Here is a 26,200-nt window from a genome sequence, read left to right as displayed (position 1 = left end):
CAAAGAAAGTGGCAGGCGTTCATTTAAATTTAAAGCTCCCTTCGATTAGAATAGCTTGCCTGGGTCACTAAGATTAATCACATCTTTGAGATCTTTCAAGACATCTTTGTTCATGTATTTGCAAACAAGCAATTGTTGTAAATGCTTTAATTAAAACTTGATTGCTTTCTGGTGTAATTGTTTTTTGGTTATCAAATTTTTAGTTTTCCATATTTTTGTTCTTAATTACTATTCATACATTTTGTAATGATTATTTTGGTGATGTTGGGGCAGGGGTGTGGGGTTGGGGAGGTTAGTATGTGAGTGAATGTGTATGTTGTACTGTAATGTCTTGTCCTATGTACTGTCCATTCCTATCGAGGACCCTCTTGAAAATGAGATGATACATCTCAAGAGGTATTCCTCGTTAAATAAATAAATAAATAAGCATTTTTGACACTGATTTTATTGGAACTGTATTGTACATTTATATATGGACATTGTCTGCCATTGTAGGGACTGCAAACGTTCAGCTGGGTTCCCAGGTGCAGTGACGGTTTTGCTAAGTCAGCTATGAGCAGATTGTAATTGCTTTTCATAAGTAGTGCATCCTAACTTCTTGTAGTTTCACACAACAGCTTAATGATTTGTTTTCTACTCTGTACTTACATGCTGTTCCTGTTGTATTTTCTTAAAGGTTGGGGGCTTGTAGAAAATGTTTGGCTTTGTGAACAAACGTATCGAGCACTGGCTGGCAGAGCGAAAATGCCGCAGGAACAGACTGGTGACCAAAGATGGTCACTGCAACATTGAATTCGGAAATATCATGTACAGCACACACTTATCGTTCCTCGCTGACCTCTGGACCACCTCTGTGGAGATCCGGTGGCGTTATGTCCTCCTCCTCTTCACTGCCTCCTTCACCCTCACCTGGTTAATTTTTGGCCTGCTGTGGTACTGGATTGCCCTCAACAATGGAGACCTGACGTGGCAAAACCCCCCATCAAACCACAGTCCATGTATTATAGGTGTCTATGGACTCACCACAGCGTTCCTATACTCCCTTGAAACCCAGACAACTATTGGGTATGGTGTCCGAGCACTCACCGATCTTTGCCCAGGTGCTGTGGCCGTTGTCATTATCCAGGCCCTATTCGGAGCCATCATCAACTGCTGCATGTGTGGAGTCATCCTGTCCAAAATCTCTTTACCCAAAAAGAGGGCTAAGACCATCTCATTCAGTGACATGGCTGTCATCAGCCCCAAAAACGGTTTTCTTTCCCTGTCAATCAGAGTGGCCAACCTACGCAAGACACTGATGATTGGAAGCCATATCTATGGAAAGCTGCTGAGGACAACAAACAGAGCTGACGGGGAGACAATCATCATGGACCAGGTGAACATTGATTTCATAGTGGACGCCGGGAAGGACAACCTCTTCTTTGTCTGTCCTCTCACGCTTTACCACATCATTGACAAGAGCAGCCCCTTCTTCGAGATGGCGGTAGATACGCTCCACAATCAAGAGTTTGAGCTGGTCGTCTTCCTAGACTGCACCGCAGAGACTACTAGCTCTGCCTGCCAGGTCCGGACCTCCTTTATTCCTCAGGAGATCATGTGGGGCTACAACTTCTTGCCCATCATCTCCAGAAGCAAGGAGGGCAAGTACCGAGTAGATTTCTCCAACTTCGCCAAGGTGGAGCCAGTGGCCACTGCACACTGTGCCTCATGTTTCCACAACATCAAGGGTCATCATCACTACTCCAGAGATGGACATGACAACCAGGGCTTTGATATGATTGAAATTAATGAGCTTCCGAATGTAACCAAGATGTGAGAGCATAGATACTTTGCAATGGACAGTGGAAATTAAGACTGGTACAAATTAAGACTGTTAGAGGCGCATACCTCTCACTGACAAACTCCTCAAGTCTTGAAAGGTCAAACAGGTTCTGGCAGCAGGTGGGTTTATGCTAATGGTAGACAACACATTTTGTTGCATTTAAATATGAACTAAAGAAAGCCTTGTTTTTTGTTATTGTATTGTGTCTAACACAGATAAGAAAACCGTCTGTGGGTCAGGACACTTATTGTGAATTATTTGTTTGTAAAACCACACAACTGCCACTGTCTGCTTCCAAAAAAAGGGATGCCAGGTCATACAAGATGGTGAGACAACAATTCAAAAACATAAACAAAAGGTTTTCCCATTACTACTACATGGAATATACACATGTGATATTACTTTAAATGAAGATGAGTGGTTCTAATTTACCTTTGGCTTTGTATACATCAGGTTTACTGAGTTTGAGAGGCAGCAAAACAAATGTACCGTCCTGTGTGAAACTGTTAGGCACTTGAATGCACTGTTCGTTCGTTCAATAGTTCATGTTACTGTAGGCTGTTGTACACAAAGAGACACTTGAAACCAATAGAGTATGCTTAACTATTCAAACACTGAAGCACTAGCTAGGGTTGGGCTCACAGGCCACGTTTTTCAAAGTGGGTGGCAGCAGCTTAGTCCGTAGGGCCTTGGCTTGATAACAGGAGGGTAGCAGGTGCGAAGTGTGGACTGGTAGAGAGGAGAGGTGCCACTTCACCTCCTGTGCACTGCCAAGGTGCCCTTGAGCAAGGCACTGAACCCCTAACTGATCAAAATGAATTTCCCCAAATAAAGTCCATTATGTATGCTAGCTGTGTTTTTCTTTGTGAGTGAAGAAATTGTATTTATGAAAATAAATCTTTGTTAAGTCTTATTGTATTTGATCTCAGGGGAAAAATACACTGAAATACATTTTTGCATACCAGTCTGTGTCCTCGTATTATTTTCACCAAGCTGGAATGTTATACAAGGACTGTGATCAAAAAGGTCAAAGCAGGTAATGAGAGGTGCCAACGTCTGTCATGACTTTTTATCGGTAAACAAAGAGAAGTTTTGACAGTAAACAGCAATTCAAACGCAACAGAGTGAAAGTGTTTGGGATTGCTTGTTATCCATTGCTTTGACTGCAGGCTTTGAACATGAAAACAGGAAATGAACAGTACATACTGTACGCTTGCATGCTTTAACAGGTTTTCTTACCAAGACCTCACTAAAGAACTGCATGTGCTTATGTTTGTGTCTGCAGGTATGCTGCTGTAGCACATGACAGAGTAATAAACAGGGCTCAGGTGAATGATGTGGAATGACTAAGCGGCAGGTGATGCCTTACAGATATATTCCGATAAAAAACAAGTCAACAATTGTCCCTTGTTGGCTGTTCGATGTGTCTGTGATGTGTATTTTTGTCTACATGGTTCATGCAAACTAATAGAACACTTTGCACGGCTGTAGCTGTCATTTAACAGACACTCCGCATACACACCAGTTGTTAAATGACCAACACAAACACCTATCATTTGAAGCTGTGTTTAGAGAGAGATTGAAATGATGCAAAGACTCAAATCCTGAGGATACTTTCAAATTGAAGCACACCACCCTAAAGCGATTTTACACCTATTCCCTCGCTCACAGTTTTTGGCTGTGTGATCTGCTGATTCAAAACCTGATGGAATGGAAAAGGGTGTGAACAGAGTTTATCTCTGTTTACAATGATAAAATGTAACTTGTGATCATTATAGCAAAAATCTGGCATCTCGAAAAGAAGCAGCTATGGTGCAGCTTCCTTCCACCCTTGTCTTCCCACTGAAAATTATGATTTTGAATTCAAATAGGTTACACTCAGTTGCAAGTTTGTCAGGTACAATCAGCTAAAACACTGTGCTAATTCTATCATCATTAATATGTGGTAATTAGGGTGAAAAAAAGATGTCTATAAGTATAATGCAATACATACTGTACAATACAAATCAATATCAACAGTTTACTTTTTTTTTTTATTGCAGGACTGCTGTACAAGACTGTACAAGAGCTTTAGGTGTACCAAATTAACCAGAAACTGAGTGTATGTTCTCTTACCCTTGAGTTGTCTTCCCGTCGACCATGAACTTGTTGTTCTTCCAGTTCAAAACTGAAAATGAACTTTTTTTGGCACTTTTTCCGACGTTTTCGGCGCTTTTGTTTAAACACTTTTTTTTAATTCATGGTCAATGAACCTAATTTTATTAACACTATACCACCTTTTTGAATTTAAAAAAAGGCAGAAACTATGACTTATTTTGAGTAATAGTAAAGATCAGAGGATGTTGAGTGGATCATAGACTGGTTTATGTCAAAGTTGAGTCAGGATACTGTTTTAAAACCACTTATAAAAAAGATTATGCTATGAAATTGAATAAAACAGCCATTCATTTTACCTGCAAGGAATGTTGTATGGGTCCCATACAACGTACACCCAATGCATCTATGTTATTTTCTGGCAATTAGGTTAAAGAAGAACCCCATATTTCTGATATAAAAAACTTTGAAAATGGGTTAAATTTGCCCCGAGAACAACACAAGGGTTAATAGGACAAAATGTCTTCCACTAGTTAACTAGTGAGGAAAACGTCAGTGTCACTAGTTAAGTAGTGACTCTTTTTGGACCTTAGTAGTTAGTAAGATCAAATATGTGTACCTTGTTAATGAGCAAGGTCAAAATTACCCCTTACTAGTTAACTAGTAGACATTTTGAGCATGCAAATGAAGCAGGCGGGACAAGGATTCTGGTCAGTGTTTAAACTAGATAGCCAGGGCCGCCACCGCTGAATCCAGGACCGGCCAACCGAATTATCATTTAGTCTCTGTAAAGAACTAACAGTATGTCTTTACATATACCATATTTCACAATGAGGATCCCATACAATCAGGAATTGATCCTATGACATTTGATCCCATACTAAAGCTGACTTTATAATGGTAAATCTGCCACTTCAAACATGTAATGACCTGTGAAAATAAATAACTGCATTGTAGAGATACCTTTGTGCCAATATTGCTATTAAGACACAAATTTGAAATATCAAAACAGAAAAACCTTATTCATTTCAAAACAGCCAAACAAAAGCAGTTTGAGGTAAAATTATGTCAATTTAAGTACTCTTGATATTTTTGTCCTAATGCTATAATTTATGATCATGATTCATGAAATACAAATTACTGCATATATGTGTTTTACTGTGGAAAAGTCAAAAAGGAAAAATACGTCAAGCAGAGAATTATTAAACAGAAAATTATTGTCATTGTGGTTAATATAAAAAAGATTCATGTTAGTGTATTAAGGAGCTGCTGATATCAACAGAGAAAGCTCTTCAGGCTTTAGAGGGTTAAACTTTGGCTAGAGGGAGTTCTTACTGGAGAGCCAACAGAAAGCCTTAAAGCCCCTTGTGCCTCCTCATTACTTAACTACTACTACTTTACAACTAGTAAAGTCAAAATGTATCTCACTAGTGTAGTAGACTTTTTTGACATCACTAGTTAACTAGCAAAAATATTGAGGCTCACTAGTTAACTAGTAAGATCAATCAAAGAGGCTTCAACTAGTTTACTAGTAAGCATTTTGGCTTTCACTTAAAGGTGCTGTAGGTAGGATCATGAAGTTTCAGGACCTAGCCAAAGAATTTGAACATCAACAACTTCTCAGTCCCTCCCCCCCTTTCTGCTAGAGGCCAAACAGTCTCCTAAGCCCCTCCCCCCACAATGTAAAATGAATGCTGTGCATGAGCAGTGATTGACATGCAGTTAGTTACGCCCCCTGGCCCTGATTGGTGTAAATGAACAGGGAGCTGTGGATTTTTGCAAATCGCACTACAGGCTGGAGGTGGTGCCAGAGGAGCTGGACTTTCTTCTTTTTTTTATTTCTTTTTTTATTTACTGCTTTATTCTACTGGAACATAAGGTCAGTTTCAGCAAATATGACAGAAAGTTAGTTTTATAAGTCTTACCTACTGCATCTTTAACTAAGCTCAAAATAGTAATAGTAATAGTAAACATTTTGGACCGCACTAGTTAACTAATAAAGTCAAAATGTATCTCATTAGGCTTTTTGACATCTCTAGTTAAGTAGTAACTATTTTGAGGTTCACTAGTTGTCACATACACAAACATCTCCTCACTATCCACGAGCTGCCGGTCCCCTAAACACACGGTCCCCTAAAAACAAGGCCTAGGGTCCACACACGCCAACAAAAACAAAGTGGTCCAACCTGGACCATGCAAACATACACAAACCGTGTTCCAGTGTTCAGCTAATAACAAACAAGAAGGATTTGGGCAGGGGGTTATTGCGCTGAAGCACAGAAGGGAGGGAACAGGATGAGGAGGGAGGAGCGAGCTTTGTTTGAAAATACTTTGAACGTCAACAAGAAGTAACGCCATCCAACATCGCTTAGAGCACTTTTAACTAGTAAGGTAAAAAAAGCGTATTGCTTCACTAGCAATTGTGGTTCTCACTAGCAGAGAATTGTAGCTCCTACATTTGCATACACTCAATTCATGTTTACTAGATAAAATGTCATTGGTTAACTTGAACAGGTCCACAGGACCACTAGTGTGCAAAAAGCGGACTAGTTTGGACTTTGGTGCTAGTACACTGCCCGGCGTTACTAGTAAGGCTTCTGCTGTGACTAGTTGGACAAATGCTCCACAAGTTGCTGAAAAAAAGTGACAAGTAAAATATTTTGTTTAACAAGTTCAACAAAATATCCAACTAGAACAAACAACTGTCCAACTAGTACTGACAAAGAGCCAACTAGTGGAGGAACCTGATGTCTGATATCAAAGCTCAAACAACTTGCCATAATGGCTTAATCGTAATAATAATAATCATATTATTAATAATAATAATAATAATAATAATAATAATAATAATAATAATAATAATAATAATAATAATCTTTTAAAATGCATGCTTTGTTTTTATCCTGACGCAGATACAAACAAACAAACAAAACTGGCTTAAATAAGAAGGGGCAGAAAAGCTGTTTTCTATCTGCAAATATAAATATTTGTAGCTAAATACAAGAATGCAAGTGTTATGCACAGTAGTCATAAACAAATGTAACTAGGCTCAGGAATAATACCCTTTGTAAATGTGTAATAAGCTGTCAGAACATTGACACAACGAAACAAGTATTGTGCAAAATGTCACAATCATAATTATACTACTTTTGCAGACCATGGTTTCTCAAAAGGGGCTACTAAAAGAAATACAGCTTTGTTTTCATCTGGTGAGGCCACAGGCAGGCAATGTAACATAACTTGAGAGGTAAAAACATTTATTTTGTCACATTTTCCTATACAAAAGCCCTTTTTCAAAAGGTATCACTTCATACATTGCAGGAATGACAATAATAATAATAATACATTGGCTAATTGTAAAATTATACACACATATATATATATATATATATATTTTTGATGTCCAAAATACATTGCATATATGAAGTAGCACAGATCCCTTTTCATTTATAATGCTTGTGAAACATGGAAGTTAAGGGTACATTACAATACTTTCTTTATGCTACAAATGACAAGTTCCCTTTTTGTTCTTTTAAAGCTATAAACTTTCAGGAGAAGCTAGTTTTGGATATTACTGTAATACTGAATGTATTGTATTGCATAACATACCTGAAATGATTTAATGCTCAAGAAAAGCTATCAATTTCAGGGCTTTTTGGTATAAAACATGATTCACAATGGAAAAGATCCATCATAATCACATGTTGCATATACAGAATTCCTGGCTGTTGGATTATGATTCAAGCAGGCATTTGTGGTTTTGGGAATACAAGAAAAGATCTCGTGCGCATAACGACACTTAGGATGTTACAACCAAATTTCAGAAATAATAACAATAAAAAAAAATTTTAAAATGTATTGCCCAAATGTACAGATATAAAAAACGCTTAAAATGCGGAACAAACTACTTAGCAGAAATGGACTTAAAAGGTTTGCATTTTTGACCGAGGTCAACTCGTATTAATTCTCTTGACTTTTTATACTGTGTCACATATGAAAATAACTCTGCATAATTTATACAGTAAGTTGCTTTAATGCCTAGTTGACTGATGCTTATAAAATAATAAAAAATAGGTCTGACAAACGCACAGCGTTTGCGAATCTGAGGATTTCTTTGTTTCATCTCGTCATACTTTATTGGTTTTGTTCTCTGATAAACTACTTAGTCCCAAGTAATTTATTTTCAAGTGTCCTTTTTCAGTTACTCTAGAGGAATATTTTCGCTATTAACAGTTTTGAACACCTGAAGATGGATATGTTTTGACATGATACTATTACATGATGATGAAATCCTGACTTGAGATTCATGTGCATTTTGCTGGGCTTTAGATCAGTGAGAAACTAACTTTCAAACACACATGCTGCTGTTCTCAAACTAGGATCCAGCCCTGGTTAAATGCATCTTAACTGTCTATTAACATGACTTACTGCTAAGCCACTCTGTGCTGACCTATACGGTCCTGACTGGCCTACAAGGAGGAAGGAGACACCGTGGCAGCCGTTATTGACAGAGTGCACTTCAAAATCAAAAATTGTCAGATTTCTTGTGAGACATGGAGATGATGAACACATATCTTACTACGCCTTTTAAGATGTAATGCTGTTTTGTGTATAATGACTTGAAAACATATGGTATAAAACAGCAGTTAAGGCACTGTGAGGGTTAAGTTTCTCATAATGCAATGTACTAAAACTAGATACACTGTAAGTCACTTTGGATAAAAAATACAGTCTTACTGTATTAACATCTACATAACATCTACATAATCTCATCTGCAAAAAAAGGCACTTTCATGTTTTAGATTCAGAGAAGTTTTTTTTTCATTAAACAAAACGAAAACATCTGACAAAGTTTGATTTTGCTGCAGGGTATCGCTTTTACGTGCGTTTCACAAACCAGAAGACATTCACATTAATACTGACATGGTCGAGCAACAAAACATCTGGTAATGGCTTGCTTGAAAGGCAACAACATGGCAAACATTTAATAGCCTAGTGTGTGGCCCCCTGAAAACATATGACCTGGGTTGAATTATTGTTGCAAATTACTTCAATTACATCTTGACTCAGCTTCCCCAGCACAGTGGAGTCAACTATACACATGCCCATCTTGAACTCCGCACACAACGCACAAAAAGCATTTTAAGTAAATGAGTTGACCCAGGTCAGCAAAACATACAGCGCTTCCTTCTCTGGCATTTAACTCTTCTCTAGCCTTCCAGTTTGGAGGATAAATAAAATTGTGAATGGCATATTCCAGTTGCCAAATTTCATTCAGTGCTGAGAAAAGTCCATCTTATTGAGAGCTCCTCCTTGTCCAGCGAATTCCGGAAGACTCTTCACACACACATAAAAAGATGCAGATGGACATACGAGCAGACGGAGACAGTGGGAAAAGAAAACTTGATGTGAAGGGAATAAGAAACCCCAACAAGACTGTAGACAAGCAGAAAAGGCAGATGCTTAAAGCGTAATGTTCATAATGTACTGAGATTGAGACCCATAAATAATAGGCCCATGTCTGGTACTGTAGCGTGGCGAGGAGGGAGACAGACTCAAGTTGTTTTCCTGTCCTGCTTTGGTTTGGGGAGGTTTTGGAAAAGACACCTGTAGATGCAGCTTTCAGGAGGATGGGAAAGGTACAGGAAACTCAGACACACGTCCAAAAAGCATTAACAAATAGTTGCTAGTCTGGTAAAAGTAAGTAGTATTCCATTTTGGACCATATCATCCAGTTGTTTATAGAGTCTTACAAATAATTAAAAAAAAAAATCTTTAATTTTATTATCCTTCATTTAGGAGCAAAATTTCTTCAGAGGACAAATGCCTCAATCAACTCAGTTTTCATTGGTTCGCCATCATTGGTCAGCAATGTGGACTTTGTTGTGGGCAAAGAGAGGTTTTAGAGGGTGGTGGATGGTCAGGGTGGGGTGTTTAATAATAACTACCCAGGTGGGATGGCACATGGGTGTTAGGGTGGCGCGGAACATTTGGGTTGGGGTAGATGCCTCCGGTGGGCGAGCTCCAGTACGGAGCGGTGGGTCCAAAGAAATTGGAGGAGGTGACGGGCATGGATGGAGGGTGTGGGGATACAAAGTTGACCTTCTGCTGGTGGGCGTGGTAGGAAGGCACATACGCTAGGTCCGAGGGGTACTTATACATGGAGGACTCGGTGGGGTGCGGCTGGAGCGCCTGAGCGATGCCGTGGAAGTCAAACTTGTAGGCGTAGCGCTTGCCGTGCACCTTGGTCATGATATTTTTGTCATAGTAGTAGCGCAGTGCACGGCTCAGCTTGTCGTAGTTCATGTTGGGCTTGCTCTTGCGCTCACCCCAGCGCCGCGCCACCTCGTCTGGGTCCGTCATCTTAAACTCCCCGTTGGTACCCTCCCAGGTGATGCAGCCAGCGTTGGCGCTGTCAGACAGGAGCTCCAGGAGGAACTGCCACAGTTGGATCTGGCCTGAACCTGATGGATACATACACAAATAGTGATCAAACATGCCACCTCATCCAAGAGCATTTATTATGAACCATACATAACTTATTATCTATACAGTGAGGCTTGCATAAAAGGACATTTCCACAACTGCATTATAAAGACTTGATCTTACCTGGATTGGCTAGGCGACTACTGGTGGGACCCAGTATCTGGTAAGGATCTGTGAACGAAAGGAGGGCATTGTTGGTCTCCACAGTGATTACTGTGACAATATAATAAACTAATTAATATGGAAGACTGAAGACAAAATAAGCACGTCACTGAGCAACAGCTGATAATATCATTAATGATCACTCACATTACTTTTGCTCATAATGTCCCCTTTTAGGTTGGGTACATAAATCAACATAATGCAAAACAATGACAAAATGAAAAAGCATAATGTGATAAACTCTTGCATTAGTGTGTTTGGATTACTGTGCTCCTCTAGATAATTAGCTGTTTAGGAAAACCAATTACACACGCTAATAGATGTGTGGCTGAGAGGTAAGAAAAAAACTACACATACTAGTAAACACTCAAAGCTTTGTGGTAGGCTGTATTCCAAACAGTCCATTATTAAATTGCTTTTGAACCACTTGTAAGCAATAGTTTTTCACTTTTCTGAGGCTTTGACGACTTTACTCTCCCTGATTTGTGCTTACTTACAATTAACTTTCACACATTAGGCCTTTCAGGTACTACCAATTTATAGCAATCCAACAGTAAACGAAGCAAATACTTAGAGATCTTACAATCTTACTATTATCTTATGAAGATAGAATAATAATGCTTGACTGTCTTGACTATCAACATAAAGAGAACTTTTTTAAACGCGCCAATTGGCATAAAGGAAAGCTGATATCCATGCTGGTGAATTAGCTTTAATCCCATGCTTATGCTGCAAAATAAATAAATAAAAAACACCAGGTAAGCTGTTACCTGGCTGAGGTCTGGGCTGCTCAGTGGACTTGGTTACATTCTGTGTAACCACCGGTGAACCTGCAGAGAGAGAAGCAATCAGTGATACAGATAACCATGTGACACATCTTGAAGGCCAAAGTAAATAAGGCAGTAGTTGGCAGCTGGACTAAGTTCTCTTGACTGTCTGTTCCTGCTCTAATAACAAAAGCTTTAATTTTTAGGAGTCTGTCCTACACATTTCTACTCTGTGGATGTTGAAACTACTTCTAGTGGAATGTAGACTTAATCTGGGTGTTTAACCTTCACAGAGTACCCCGATGATAAAGTTCACCACATCAGGTTACAGCCATACATACTTATAAGTATTGTTGAGTCAAAAATTATTTTTGTGTCCTCACCTTTGCCACTATGCATGTTGTTTGACCATCCTGTCCGCCTTACAGCATCATATGAAGGGTCTGACATAGAGTGAGGAAAGAAGGGAAGACAAAGTTATTTAGAATTATTATCAAACTGTGTGTCTGTTACTACAGTAACAGTGTCTCGTCTCAGCTCATCGTGTGCTAGCCTATCACAGGATTGCAACTGTCACAGCAAAAAACAGGGAGACCAGTGCCAAATAGCATTAATAAATCTATCAAACATGGTTCTAGATACTCCTCACAGGATATCTGGACATGTTAATGTGGTTTTGTTTGGCTCGCTGTGATGGTTTAAATGTAGATGGCACAATCTTTCACAGTTGGTTGAGCAGCTTGCAACACTCTGGCCACAAATAAAGGGACTGGTGCAAATTAACGTATAACAGAGACACACACAATACATGCACATGATATTCATCCTCACCCACAAGCGGCTTTTATGAAACCTTGACAAACAGCCAAACTGGCCCAGTTTCCATGAGTTCCGCTGTGTGTCTGCCAGTTCAAACCTGACTGAGTGTGAAGCTGGACCGGTTCCAGTAACAATCATTCAATCTGACACGAGCAGATAAAACAGAGGATGTATTCTTCCCCTGGCAATGTTTCAAAAACACCTTGGTACACTCACAGTGCACCTGGCCAGCATCCTTAATTGTTTATATTTATGCGGGCTGAAACAGTTCAATCAGTTGCCAGAAAACAGGGAAATGTGACACATATTGTAGCTAGATAAGCTTGTGTTTTGTGTAACGTACTATTGACTATTCACAGTGTTATCATGACCTGCAAATCTATTTGTCAGCAGTTTCTCCAGAGGGCAGCAGATAGAAATAGTGTAATAGTGATGACAGAGGTTTTTGCTTGGAAGGAAGTTGTTGGAAGGTCAAGAGACAATCCCATTTCCCATCAGTGTTGGCTGAATTTTTAAGAAGCAGGCTAATTCACAATCAAAGTTGACGGTTTGAATCCATAAATCTTAATGTAGGAGAATGAGCAACACTCACACCTACTGCAACAAAGAAGACTCCACATTACTAACTACTAATAACTGGCCAGTGTAAAATAAGTATGCAAATAAATATGAAGCATTATGTGGCTAATAAGGACCATCAGGTCCTCATCTCAAACATAGAAAAGGTATGGCTTACAGCAATTTGTTTTTACACACAACATGCATAAATTATTATCAACTTGAATAGATCATTAGAATATGTTTTGACATTTCAGAAGTGATTGAGTGTGTTATTCCCAGACTTTCAAGTGTGTAGGTGTTTGCCAGACATTAATATGTGTGTATGCATATTATTCTTAACTGTGTTTTAACCAGGGCAGTCAAATAACTCACATGCTGATAAGCTATCAAACATTGAAAAAAAGACTAGAAAATGTACTAATATATTTCCCTGTATTTTCCTGAACTTTAAATATTTTATTTATGATAATTATTCAAAAAAAGTCCATAAATTTGGTTTGTAAAACACACTTTAAAGATGACATGTTGTAAGAGCGGCTTTTCAGACTTAACGTGTCGGACACAAATAAATGTCTTCACTACAATACACACTACGGCTTTGTGTGCCATCTTGACCCATATAATCTCATACAGCCACACCAGAGGAACATCTAGTGACAACAACCAACTTTCATCATCAGCTGCCACCTCATGTACGACCATCTTTAAACACTGTACAATACTGCCCTCCTATGGTTCAGGACAAATTGACATCTTGGTTTTTCTAAATAAAATTCAAATGAATCCTAGATTATTATCTATCTAATTATTAAAGCAACGTTTGCCTTGTAAACCTTCCACATAAGTGTTTCATTGTTTTACTCATTTCATAATCTTCCGATGGAAATTTCCTGATGCTCAGGGACCTCGTGATGTCTAACTTTTAACCCCAGATGTTTCAGCAAAGGGCCTATTCCTGTTTGCAGGTGAGAGCGATTTTGGTCTCTGTGACTAAAAAGTGGGATATTCCAAATGATTAATAGTGCAAGTCAATACAAGTGATGGGGCAAAAACATATGGATGAAGTGAAATGAAGGATATGAGCTCTCAACAAAGCAAAAGAAAAGTGAATAAATTAGAATATGATCAAAAGAATGAAAGAAATCAGAGTGTAATAGAGAGAAACAAAAAAAAGGGAGAAGAGGGACAAATAACAAACGGGCTGCCGTGGCTCAGCAGGCCTGTCAGGTTCAATCTGGTGTGGGCCGGCAGGATAGCCAAGGAGCAGTAACTGGGGGAGAGTCCTGGGAGACTTGCGTTTCCTGCCTGCCTCGCCTGCAGACAACCTCTCTTTGTTTTACTGGCCCTTTTTTCCCCTCTACTCACCGCCAGCCCCTCCCCCGCCTTACATCCATTCTCCACCACCCCAAAAAATACAAAACGGGGCTACCTCCAGAGGCTGCGTACAGAGAGGGGTTACACACAGTAGAGGAGATGGTCGGGTAGAAGCAGAGATGGATGCAGGAGAGATGAGAGAGAAGGTGAGGGAGTCACAGAAAGAGAAAGATTATTGAGAAGCAGACAGATGAGGATGGAGACAGAGTGTCTAAGCGCATAAAAAGGCTTGAAAAAGAAAGAAGAGAGAAAGAGACGAAAAAAAGTCAGACGAAGCACATCTTTGTAATTTGAAAAGAAAACAATATGGTTGCAAACCCAGCTACTGTCTGGTATGGGCTGGAGGAGATGCCCAGTAATATGGACTCATCCACATTTTTTCTACACCCTTATTGTGGCTGTTGGCAGACAATAAGAAGCTTCAAAAACAAGTTTCCTTTTACCAGCATGCAAGGCAACAATAGAGACAATTCAAGGTTTTTACCAATACAATCACTTCATGTTGGGGTTAATTGGAGTGAGTGAAAGGTAGGGAAGCAGAAGTGCAGAAGAAGCAGCAGATGTAAATTGAACAAAGCCCAAGTGGCCGGGGGTACTCGGGGCGAGCCAGCCACGCAAACCGAGACACAGACCCAAATGTGAACACACAGAACTGCCTCTTCCCCAACCTCCCCCCTCTCTCTCCTTCATTTTTCCAGGCCTCGCTCTGACTGCGACTTGAGCCAGTTTCCACTCTGGTCTGGGGTGTGGTGCATGCTCCTGGGAGACTTCGACTGCAGGACCAGTTAGTCAAAACAAGGCCTGAGTGCTAGACAGAGAGGGAGAGAGAGGCAGAGAGACGTAGAAAGACAGCGGGAGACATGAGTCGGAGAGAAAGAACAACTGAGCAGAGAGGGGTAAGATAGACAGAGAAAAAGAGGACAGGGAGAAAGTCGAGTCATGGACTGTTTTAACCTGGAGTCTGAGCCAGGGAGAGAGACCCAGACAAGGCAAACTTTTTTTAATACCCGTAATACAGGTGCTTTAAAAGCCATCTGTGTGAGGAAGGACCCATAAGAGGAGGAGAATGATAGCAAAGTGCAGGAGTTAGACAAGGTAAGGAGACAGTGACAGAACAGAGAAGCATTGGAAAAATATGTCCAGTGCAACAGGGGACTGCAACACTGCTGTACATAAACATATATGCAAGTTATCTATATAACGTTATTGTTTGTGTTCTAAAGAGAGAATTGCATCTTTCATTTTTATTTTTATTTTTATTTTCGCAATGCAAAGGGAAGCAATTGAAAGTCATAAATGTAGGACAGCTTAAACACTTAATGGCTCCCTTATAGTTGTATTGCCACTTTGACTTGGCTGCAAAATAAAAACATTCACAGAAGTGAATCATCATCTTTCCTTATTCACTGAGGTGCAGCGGAGAATATGAGTGTCCTTGCTGCCAATAATAAAATTCCAAAATGTCATAGCAGCGACAAAAACAGGAGCTAATAATTGAAAAAGGTAAAAAGACTCAGGGGAAAAAAGCTGTCTAATGTGCAAACATTAACGCCAAGATATTATCACAAACAATACACATGTACTTTTCAACATACACACTGTAACACATGCTGTAACACATGCTACACTAAGACATGCAGGAACCCACCCACATACACACACATGCCTATCCACAGGCAAATAGTAGACATAGACTTTAGATAAACACTGAGAGCTACATACACACACACACACACACACACACACACACACACACACACACACACACACACACACACACACACACAGCCTTTCATAGCTGCTGCATTCCGTGTTTTATATGCTCTCTTTTATTCATAACATTGCATTTTACACCACAGAGTCTGGAGCAGATTAAGGGTTGTCTCCCGCTGCATGCTCATGCTTACTCTACCCCAAAGAGTCTGTATGGTATTTGACTGTTCTCGAAAGGCAATATGAACTTGAACATCTGGCAATGCTGATCTGAGACAATGTCGATAAAGGCTTTTCCTGAAGTTATACTTCTTTTATTGTTGAGTCACTAACTCCCAACTCCAATGTTGATTTTTTTCTTCTTCATATTGTTTCACCTTTTCACTTAATTTTGCAAATGAAAGAATGAAAATAACATTTTGGAATATTTAATGTGGTTATTAAGTTTCATCATTTTAGGGTGAGTACAAATATTTCAAAACAGAACAATTCGTTTTAAATTGGACGGATATCAATCTCATAACTTGGTTGTATTTCCGAATTCTTGAAAAGTGACCCTGTTATAGAGGCATGCTTTCCTCAGCTGAAAGCTGTTCATTGGCTGGGATCACAGGACACGACTATAGAGGCACAGTCAGTGTTACAGGAGCCCATAATAGAAGTCACCTCTTGTGAAAGGGAAATGCTGTTGAAGGGAGTGACCCTGTATTCCTGCCAGTCCAAATACCTGGCGCTGAGAACCAGGAAGACCGGGGTCAGGGGTGACTGAGCAGAATCGTATCTGGCCTGCCCATTGGTCTATTGGCATTGAAGCCGGGCTAGAACAAGTACATGGCCTGCTAATGCTCACCACTGGGGCAGATAGAGAGAGGCAGAGGGCATTCTTGGACACTTATCAGACTTAGTGTTTCCTCTCCTCCTGCCTTGATAGGGCCCCTCATCCTGTGAGCAAGGCTATCACTGTTATTGCAGTCCTTGCTGCCGTCTATGGTGGTGACAACATATAGCCGATGTAAAGGATGTGCAGCTTTTTTTTCTTTCTCTTTCAAAGATACGCAGTGCAGCCTTCGCCTAGATGGTGTTGTGTCAGCACAAAATAATGTTTGTAGAGTGAACATATCCAGAGGAAAGAGACAATCATCCAGAGCTGCTCTGGGCGTTGTTCTCAGAAACTCAGCTTTGCTTTTGCAAGAATATTACTGGTGCAAAATGACCAACAATGCAACAGGTATCATTTGCTGCATTTATACAATACTACAGATTTCTCAATGTAAATGCGGATTCAACGAACAAATTGGATCCAGTAATTGTGACACCTGTAAAAACAATCACCAAGCAGCTCACATGATAATACTGTAATACAAACCAAAAGTCCATATAAATGCGTATTTTATGTTTACATTAATTCCTAAAATCTTATTCACATTTATAAAAAAATAAACTCTCCATGACAAATCTCAAGATAAGGTGAGCTGATACCAATTTGTCCTGTTTATTTTCAGGTAATGTGCCTTTTGAGAAAGAAGTGTCCATATCTTGACAAAAAAAAAAGAGTAACTTGACGAATATCAAGAAAAATGCATTGAATTACATTTTTGAGTCAAGTTGATTTGTGTTCAAAACAAGTGAGTGAATAACCTTAACTAATGTACAGATTTTTTGTTCTTTTTTGAAAAATAAAATACGTGGTACATTACATTGTGTATTTCATAACCAAATTTCATAAACACATAGTGACAGTAATCTCATAAATTGTGTATTGTATATGGATTTTGTAGAGGAAAATGTGTGAAAGTGCAAAATGACAAGAAGTGGCGAGTTTAATACAATGACAACAGTCCATCCAGCACATAAAGTATGGCTGCTCTCCCTTTAACCTGTCATCCTCTCTGCCATTAATCCACTTATACACACAGTACAAAAAACACACACACACACACATGCTCTCCTTTCCACTCCAGTCTGGTCTAAAGCAGCCAATCAGGCTCTTCTGCCATGATTACCGCACACTTGCTTCAGCACCTGTTTGTGATGCCTGTCTATCTAAACAAACAACCTCATTCACACTTCTTACCTCCTGCTTCTCTCCCATAATCACCACATTCACTGCCTGTCCTTGCCCCTGCTGCTGTAGATTGAACTCATCAGCACACTGCTTTTGTCTTGTTAATACGCCTCTATTCTGACACCACCCTTGGAGCTACTATGTGTTGTCACAGCGTTCAGGTAGCGATTCTGAATAGCGTGGTCTGCTGTAGCAGCTTGGCTCATATTTTTCAACAACACAAAAGGTGCACCTGCACAGAGCTTTGTCTGTGGCAAGTGGTGACTGCATGCACTTTGGATTCGTATGAGTGGTCTGTATTGTCAAGTATGTGCGCTTGTGTGTATCTGTTTGTATCTGCTCGTCTGAAGCTGGCAGGTACTGTGAAGCAGAATTTGACCTCTCATCAATTTTCTCTGTTTTTGTCTCCCATTCTTCTTTTTATCTTTTAAGGTAGTCTAACATTCTCACTTTGCCCCCTTGATATAAAACTGTTACATTAGCCCGAATATGCACAGATAGATATTAGGATAAAGCATAGAGAATGAAAACAATATGGTCCATACCCTCTTTGGCAGCCAGACGTGGGGATGGGTCTGTGTGAGATGGTGTATTGTAGGATAATGATGAGCTACCTGTAATGAAGTGAGACAAAAGAGAGCATAGTAAGACAAAACAATGTCTCATCCACCAGTCCTGTAATGCATAAAGACGAACGATTATACCCAAAACCAGCATTTAAAAACCTGAATAAGACATATGCAAACTTTCATACATTCTTACATAAGAGCATCCAGTGATTAAAAGTACACATTATACAGTAATTCACTTCTAAGGTTCAGCTTTAACATTGTGATTATTAGTGCCATTGGATCTTCCAGAATATTTACAGAGTTGTATATTAATCATGATAACTTTGCTGTAAGGGAAATTGTAATTTGAAAGTGTACCCCTACCCTGAAAGCCTGACACAAAGTTCAAAGTGTATAACATTAGCCAGCAGGTGGCAGTACATGGCTCAGCTCATATAGAGCCCATTTCATTTCTTGAATTGTTTTCCTGTTTTGTCTTCAAAAATAATCTCAGAAAGAAAAGAATTCATGATACATAAATCTAGTCTCAAATAAGCAAATTCAGCACACTGTCAGTCTTTTTAAATTGTAGAAAAAACCCTGTAGCCTGTGAGCATTTTAACTGCAAACCTGATTCCTGAATAATAAAGTCAGAGAGGCAAGAGTCTGCATATGGCCGCCTATTTATTTCACCTTATGGAGCAGAACTCTGTCCCGCATTCCTCCACTTACACAGGCACCCTGGGCGGCACCAAAATGCTCTCTTAATTTTAGCTGCCCCAAGGCATAAATCAGCGAGTGGAAAAACAGAGCCAAAAATGCACAGAGAAAACACAAGAGCAGCTACTGCATGGTGAGTGTTAAGATTTAGCACAAAGACGGCAACGGAGAGATGCTGAGTAAGGAAGATACCTTTTCTGAATGGGGGCATTCTGAAAAAGAACAAAAAACTCCAAAGCAAAATTCAATTTGTGATGGGCTTTTCTTGAGATTCGATGCAGAATTCCTACTTAACTTGCTGTGCTGCTGGCGATGTGGTTGGGGTTGGGGGGATGAAGGGGCCCATGGTGGCAGACTAGGGGTCTGTTTTTTTTAGGGGGTGGCTGGGGGGGGGAAAGTGGGGTGCTCCACAAATGTATTCTAACCTCCTAACACCCCACCCCTCCCAGTACTACCTACTCCACGGCACCCCCAATGCTCTGGGTCTAGTTTAGAAACCTGGGGGCCTCAGAACAGGGGAGCCATTGTATGAGGCTGGGTCCCTGCACAGCAATCAAACGCAGCTCCCCGTACAAAAATAATTCCACACGCAGAGTGTAAGCGCACAGGGGCAAGCAAGCCACCAAAAGCTTTGGATTGAGGGGAAAAAAGTGTAAGAGAAAGATAGACAGACATACAGAAAAAGAGGGAGAGAAGTGAGGAGGAAGGGGCTGTTAACCCTTTTCCTGCTGTGTGCCACATATGTGGGCTGACCCAGACAGGCAAACAGGCAGCATTGCTGAGAAAACCTCAAACCATCCCACAGAGAAACCCAGGGCTGCTGTAGAGAGTGAGAGTTTGTGAGGGAGTATGGGCGAGCAAGTGAGAGAGAGAGAGAGAGAGAGAGAGAGAGAGAGAGAGAGAGAGAGAGACACCACAGCTGACACAGAGTTTGGTGGAGGGAGTCTTGGCTGTGCTGCCTATTTATTTGGACGGCTTCTTCCTCTCTTAGAAAACAAACGTCCTGGTAATCTGACAGCACAGTGGGAGGACTGGCCAGTGTTCAGCCTTTAAGACCCTCACTCTCTCTTTCCCTTTGCAGTCACATCTGCTTAGAGTCTGTAAGATTACATAACATCCACAAACAATTTTCTTTTCTCTCCTTCCTATCACCAATGGCTCTTTCAAAATGCCCTGTCCTTCAGTTTCTGCATGGCCATAATGTTGAGATCTTTAAGGGCTAATTGAGCATTGTGATTGACCTCCATCGGGCCCATGCAGTTTATTCCGCAGAGCTATATGATGCCATTGCCTCAAACATGTGGTCTGAGCTTTGTCGTCAAACTGAGGGTCCCAGTCACCCAGTTTTGGGAATCTTGCCACCTCAAGGAGGACAAATGGGCTCCAGCCAACAAACAGTAAGTCATCCTTTTAGCTCTGTAGGATAAAGCTGCACTGAGTAGCACCACTGCCCGTCTTCATACCAGCCATCCATAGTGCATGAGAGATATTTCCAACAAGTCATCCAAACTAAAAGAGATTATCTGTCATCACCTTCCAAAATGACCCATGAGCGTGTTGTGAGCTGACGCCCCAACTGTGACAATGACATTGTTTGCTGGCAGTATTGGGAGTTACTTAAAAGTTACTTAAAAATGTAATCAATTATTTATGTTGTATTTGCATTACTTTACTAATTACTCTAGTGAAAATATCTTTGACCGAGCGAAACCAGAGGTGAAATCCAATATTTCCAGAGACTGTGTCCAGCTTTCCAGCAACAGCACTACACACTCACATATCGTACAGCAAAAAGAACAACAGTGGGGCCCACTGTTGTTTTTGCTGTACGATATGTGAGCTTCGTCCATGAGTGCAGTCTGCTCTCTCCCCAGGCAGACAGTTAACACTTGTGAGATCACAAAAATACATTTGAAGATGCAAAGCCCTGACAAATAACAGGTATGCCTATAAAAATGAAATAAAAACGTTAATGCTGAGATGCCTATGCGACCGAGCTGCGGAGTAATGCACAGAGCACCTCCAACCCTGACCAAAATCAGGTGATTCGTGAATTAAGGCTTACGAGAGGCTAACAAAGACCCCCTCCAGCCCCTGTCCTAAGCAAATATGTCCAGTCAACTGAAGGAAGACTAAATTGATATAAATCCTTCAATAAACAGCAAACAAGCCGACCCATAAAATGCCAAATTGTCACTGAGATTAGTAACAGTAATGTAGAACAAGAACTTAAATTGTAATCATTTACACTACTCCTTACCTTACTGAAACCCATTATTGCGTAAGTATTGTAATACTACAAAAATGTTTCTTATGACTTTTTTTCTGACCTACTAAGACTATCGTTAAGGTTTGGTTTGGTTTAGGCACAAAAACTTGGGTAAGCTTGGGGAAAGAACCGTGTTTTGTTTTTTTTAAAGCAAACATTCATTGCTGGTATGTGACTTGGCACAAACTTGCATATGAAATTCACATACACAACACCATGACGTCTACTTTGCTTCTCACCTTGCTACATAAAGGTCACAATACTTCCTGCATTGGCACTAAATGTTGGCATTGGACATAAATCTTGCGGTGCTTGCTCAGAAAAGTGCCAGAAATAGACATGTGAAGAATGAAAAAAGAGTGCTAACCCTGCTGACTTTCTCTCACACCTGATCAATCGCTGCATGAAGTTTGTGTGAATTTCAGATTGTCAGTTTCGGAAAGTTACAGGAATGTTTGGACACAGTGACACCAATTCCGATGTTGTAAAGGTGTGTTGGCGGATCTTCTAAAACACGTTGGGATTATGCCCAAAAAGTAATCTTTAAAAAACTTCACTGACTGTGAATCAAGGTTTTGCAGAATTGCCCCAAAATGAACATTCTTATCTGACGATTGGGTTGCAAGTGCAATTATTATGCACATCTAAGCAGCTAGCTTCAGTTACAGCTGAGCTCATCTCAGTGTTTACATGACTAGCAACTGCTTATTATCCACCTCCACTTATGCAAATGTGATATGCACATAAATTCCTGTAGTGCTAAGTGCTTAAACCCCAGCAGTCAAGTGAGCAGCCGCAGACTGCTCGGTAATGGTGGCTAAGAGACGGACAGCTAACAGTAAAGGGCGCGCAGCCAGGCTGTTGAGCCCCTGTGCACCAGTGATAATCTGCCAATAGAAGGAACTAATGCAAGCGGAGCTCAATAAAAATGTTGTGAGGGGAGAAAGGGGAGCGAGAGCGAGAGAGAAAGAGAGAGAGAGAGCTCTCCAGACCTCCTTTTTCCCTACTCAGCCTTCGAGCCCAGATGTTTATGGTCTGTATAAACTATTGAGGGCTCGAGAATGTCCCCCACTCTGGAGCGAGCATCAGCGGTAGTGCAGAAGCCCAGACTCTCTCTCTCTCTCTCTCTCTCTCCCTCTCTTTCTCGCTCTCTCTTTTGACTCACTCACTGTAAATCCATCCAGACACACAAGCAACGGCGACAGCTGGGAAACAGAACTATTGCTATTCTCCAACAACAGTCAATCATGACCCCCTTGGACCGTTTCCACGCACTTCTAAAAAATAGTCCCCCGGCCCCCTGAACTTATTCTTTTGGTCCCACACTCACTCTCTATAATTGTTTCTCTTGCTCACACACTCCTGCCCATGTCCTTAAATAACAAATGTAAAACCTCTCAGTCAAGGGCATATTTCTTCATCCAGTGTCTACTCCTCTGTTTCTTCAGATCCACAGTAGGTTTGCTCTCAGTTTTCTGTCTCCTTACTTTACCTCCTCACTCTCCTTTCCATTTTTTTCCCTGTTTCTTCTCACATCTCTGTCTGTTGGAGGATACGGCTTTCGTTGTCTGAGGTTTTTTGCTCTGCTCCGTTTCCAGCACATGTGGTATCAAACCGACCTACATGGGTGCGATAAAGCAAACAGTCCGCGGTCCCTCCCTGACAGACTAATTTGAACAAATTCTCAAATTGCACCCAAAATTGAAAGCACATTGGGGTGCGGGCGGCCATTACTTATAAAAATCTGGATAAGTGACCAACAGTGAGGCCAAAATAATGCATGGGCAACTACCCTTGTTACTGCAAGCAGCTGGGTAGCCAGACAGATGTTCAGATTGTGCCCGCGGTTGCACCAGTGTGGTGTCTGAACGATATTCACGCACATGACGTGGCAGGAATGTTTTGTTATGGTATGGCTGTAGGGTGGGGATGTGTGTCCCTGCCCCGTGCCTAGTGTACGTACAGGGCTTAGTGATTCTGAGGAATGTTAATCAGAGGTTCAATAAACAGAACCAAACGCACACATGATGCACACAGATGTGTATGAAATGATTGCAGTAGTAGCCCTTTGGACCATCCATTTTTTTTGGAGGAGCATGGGGGTCATACAGGGAAGAGTGTTGAATGGGATTGGAGGAAGACATTTAATCACTAATACTTCCAGGGCTTGGCTCAGTATTTCCCTTCCTCTCTCTTTTTCTGTATTCTCGAAGCTCGGCTCAGCTCCAAATCTCGTGAGTGAAGCCAGAGGTCTATTTTCTGGACGGGGTTACTCCTTGTCTATGATTGTGTTTGTTTGTGCTGCGGGGGGAAAAGAGAGAGCGGCTTTAGTTTCCAAATCATCAGCCCTGCAGGGTCGGTATAAAGCCTCAACCTTCCTTCTCTTCCTCCTCCATCTCAGTCTTCCTTAGACGTTCATTTACTAATATGGTTCCTCTTGCCCTTAGGCTCCCAGTGTCAATAATACACACTGCTTGCTTCTCAGAGAGCTGCCCCAAAACAGGTCAGTCAGTGCAGGCACGGGACGGGAGCATTCATCTTTTTGATTGTCGGGAACGGATCCAAAGCAATTTCAACTGGCAAGTGGAGAGGATTCCCGAGACATCTCCTCTGTCTCCAAAACACACAGGGTTTAAATCAAAAAAAAGGGCAGCAATGGGCAGAGTCGCGGTACAGCACGCCTAAGCCGTGGCTAAGTCATGCAGCCAGTGGCCATAATGAAAACTGCTCTGCGGAGTGTGCCCAGTGGCAGTCAGACGGATCCACCCGCTGCACTGCTGCACAATGAGGCTGTTATACTCATGACAAGCATCTCTCTCTGCCCAGACGCCGTGCACAGAGAAAACTGTTGACACCCACAAAATAAAGTTCCCATTACATCACACGGAGGCCCATCGCAATTTTTTTGGGAGTAATGTTAAATTTAGTTGAGCCATCGGTCACTCCACCCAGCGTGTTGTCATGATATTCTGCAGCCACAGTAGAAACAGCTCTCACTATTTTAAAGCACATACTTTAATGCAAAGAATTCAAAGATGGGACAAACTGTTCTCTGTATGTACAACAATCACATTACTCCTGATCTGCTTATTTTTATAGTAAAGGGTAGACATACCTATTGTCTGAACCAGACATCACTGTGTATTCAAAGCAACAGGCATGCCAGATGTTACATCTTATATCAAAATGTAATTTGCATACTGCCTCAGAAAATTGGCTTTGTTTCCCCGTCCGAAACATATGAAGCAGGATTGCACCGAGGAACTCTTCAAAGGCAACAGGCTCAAATTTAGTTGCCTCCATTGCAAATTGCAGATCAACTTTCTTTACTGTGCTGAACACACAGGCCTTGCGTGATTCCTGAGGCAATGCACCTGGGCTTCATCTTTCTGGACCGTGTGGAATAAGGCGGAGCAAAGTCAAGTGGGGGGTGTAGTTGATGGTTATCTCGAGAAGGGAGAGAAACCCCTTTGGTTTCCACAGCTCTGCTTAATACTGGGTAGCCATTATAAAGAAATGAGTTTCCAGTAAAAGCAATTCTATTGTTTATTGACGGTAATATGACTATAGTGCGGTGACAAAACAAACAAAGTGTCATGTCGTTTGCTGGGGTTTAGCATTTTTTCACTCTCCCTTCTCATCCAAAAGTAGAGAAGAGTATATGAAAAAAAGACTTGTGTCTTGACTGAAAGTTGATTCAATTCCATTCTTTGGCATGAGATGGAAGCCAGTGCAGACTTCAACTTCAGCACAAACAGCAGGATGTACAACCAAAAATAGTGTCCTTTTACTGTCCTTATCCTGTCAAATTGCTGTAAATTTTCTCTTCTGTTTTTTATCAATTATGCTGTCAAATTGCTGTAAATTTTCTCTTCTGTTTTTTATCAATTGTCAAACAACTTGTTTCAAAACCCCATTACTTCATTCAATCCATTGAATTCAATCCTCTCAATTCACCTTTTTGTTTAGTAGCACTTGAGTTGCACAAAGTGTACTTACTTTCCCTGAGGTAATTGAGATGAGAGAGAAGCACTTCGGCGTTGTACATGGTGGTGAGCCGGAGAAAGTCATCCTTGCCCATTTTACAGAGGTCTTTGCCGTCTGTGTTCTGAAACATGGCTGTGTCGATCTCTAAAAGGCCGTACTCCTTGATGGCCCACTCCAGCCACTGGCGCACATGGTCCTGAGACCACAACGAGGGGTCTGCAAGCAACATAGAAGAAGAAGAAGAAGAAGAAGAAGAAGAAGAAGAAGAAGAAGAAGAAGAAGAAGAAGAAGAAGAAGAAGAAGGAGAGGGTTTTTTATTTTTTATTATTGACTCCATACTAATTGTTACTGGACTGACACCAGGGAAGACAGAGTTGGGAGTCCATCATATCCATGTAAGGTAAAGGCAGGGGGACAATGTATAAATTATAAACAGAGTTATGTATCAGTAGCAGACCTTGTTCAATAATAATATTCTTTGCCTTATTTTAACCAAATGAATAGGATTTGCCAGATGACTCATATTAGGTTTCTGGTAAATAATCTTTCACAGAGTAGTATATTCACTCTGAGAGCCCTTCTTGTGATTGTTCAAACTTTTAGTATGTTTTGCATTGCATTTGCAAGTACTACTTGATCTAAGTCTGATATACTGCACAGCCAATCTGGAAACGAAACCCCAAACTTACTACTTGAGGTTAAGGAGGGGCCTCCATGTGGAGCTCCTATTCAGTTAATAGATGAGTGGACGTTTTCATCAGTTTAGCACTAACATTTGAATACAATAGCCTTTACAATGGAAAGTTGACC

At 40.8% G+C, this 26,200-nt stretch overlaps 2 protein-coding genes across 5 annotated transcripts in view; one reads left to right on the top strand and one right to left on the bottom strand.

The window, feature by feature from the left end:
• The first annotated feature begins 694 nt into the window (after positions 1-694).
• On the top strand, positions 695-1,816 carry kcnj1a.1 (potassium inwardly rectifying channel subfamily J member 1a, tandem duplicate 1). The gene has a single exon (XM_028574593.1). The coding sequence runs from the start codon at positions 695-697 to the stop codon at positions 1,814-1,816; it is 1,122 nt and encodes a 373-aa protein (XP_028430394.1).
• A 5,356-nt stretch (positions 1,817-7,172) lies between these two features.
• The window catches only part of fli1 (Fli-1 proto-oncogene, ETS transcription factor), a 32,019-nt gene continuing 12,991 nt past the window's right edge, over positions 7,173-26,200 (bottom strand). For all 4 annotated transcript variants that reach the window (XM_028573843.1, XM_028573845.1, XM_028573846.1 and 1 more), the window contains 6 exons: positions 25,403-25,606; positions 18,409-18,477; positions 11,715-11,774; positions 11,335-11,394; positions 10,526-10,573; positions 7,173-10,380 (listed from right to left, as the gene is read on the bottom strand). In XM_028573843.1, the coding sequence (XP_028429644.1) occupies positions 9,851-10,380; positions 10,526-10,573; positions 11,335-11,394; positions 11,715-11,774; positions 18,409-18,477; positions 25,403-25,606 (971 nt within the window). In that variant the 3' untranslated portion in view covers positions 7,173-9,850. The remainder of the gene's footprint in view (positions 10,381-10,525; positions 10,574-11,334; positions 11,395-11,714; positions 11,775-18,408; positions 18,478-25,402; positions 25,607-26,200) is intronic.

The sequence above is a fragment of the Perca flavescens genome, chromosome 3, assembly GCF_004354835.1.
Source record: "Perca flavescens isolate YP-PL-M2 chromosome 3, PFLA_1.0, whole genome shotgun sequence".
NCBI classification, from domain to species: domain Eukaryota; kingdom Metazoa; phylum Chordata; class Actinopteri; order Perciformes; family Percidae; genus Perca; species Perca flavescens.
Note: the sequence above shows the minus strand (reverse complement) of the source record. Positions and strands in the feature narration are given on the sequence as shown.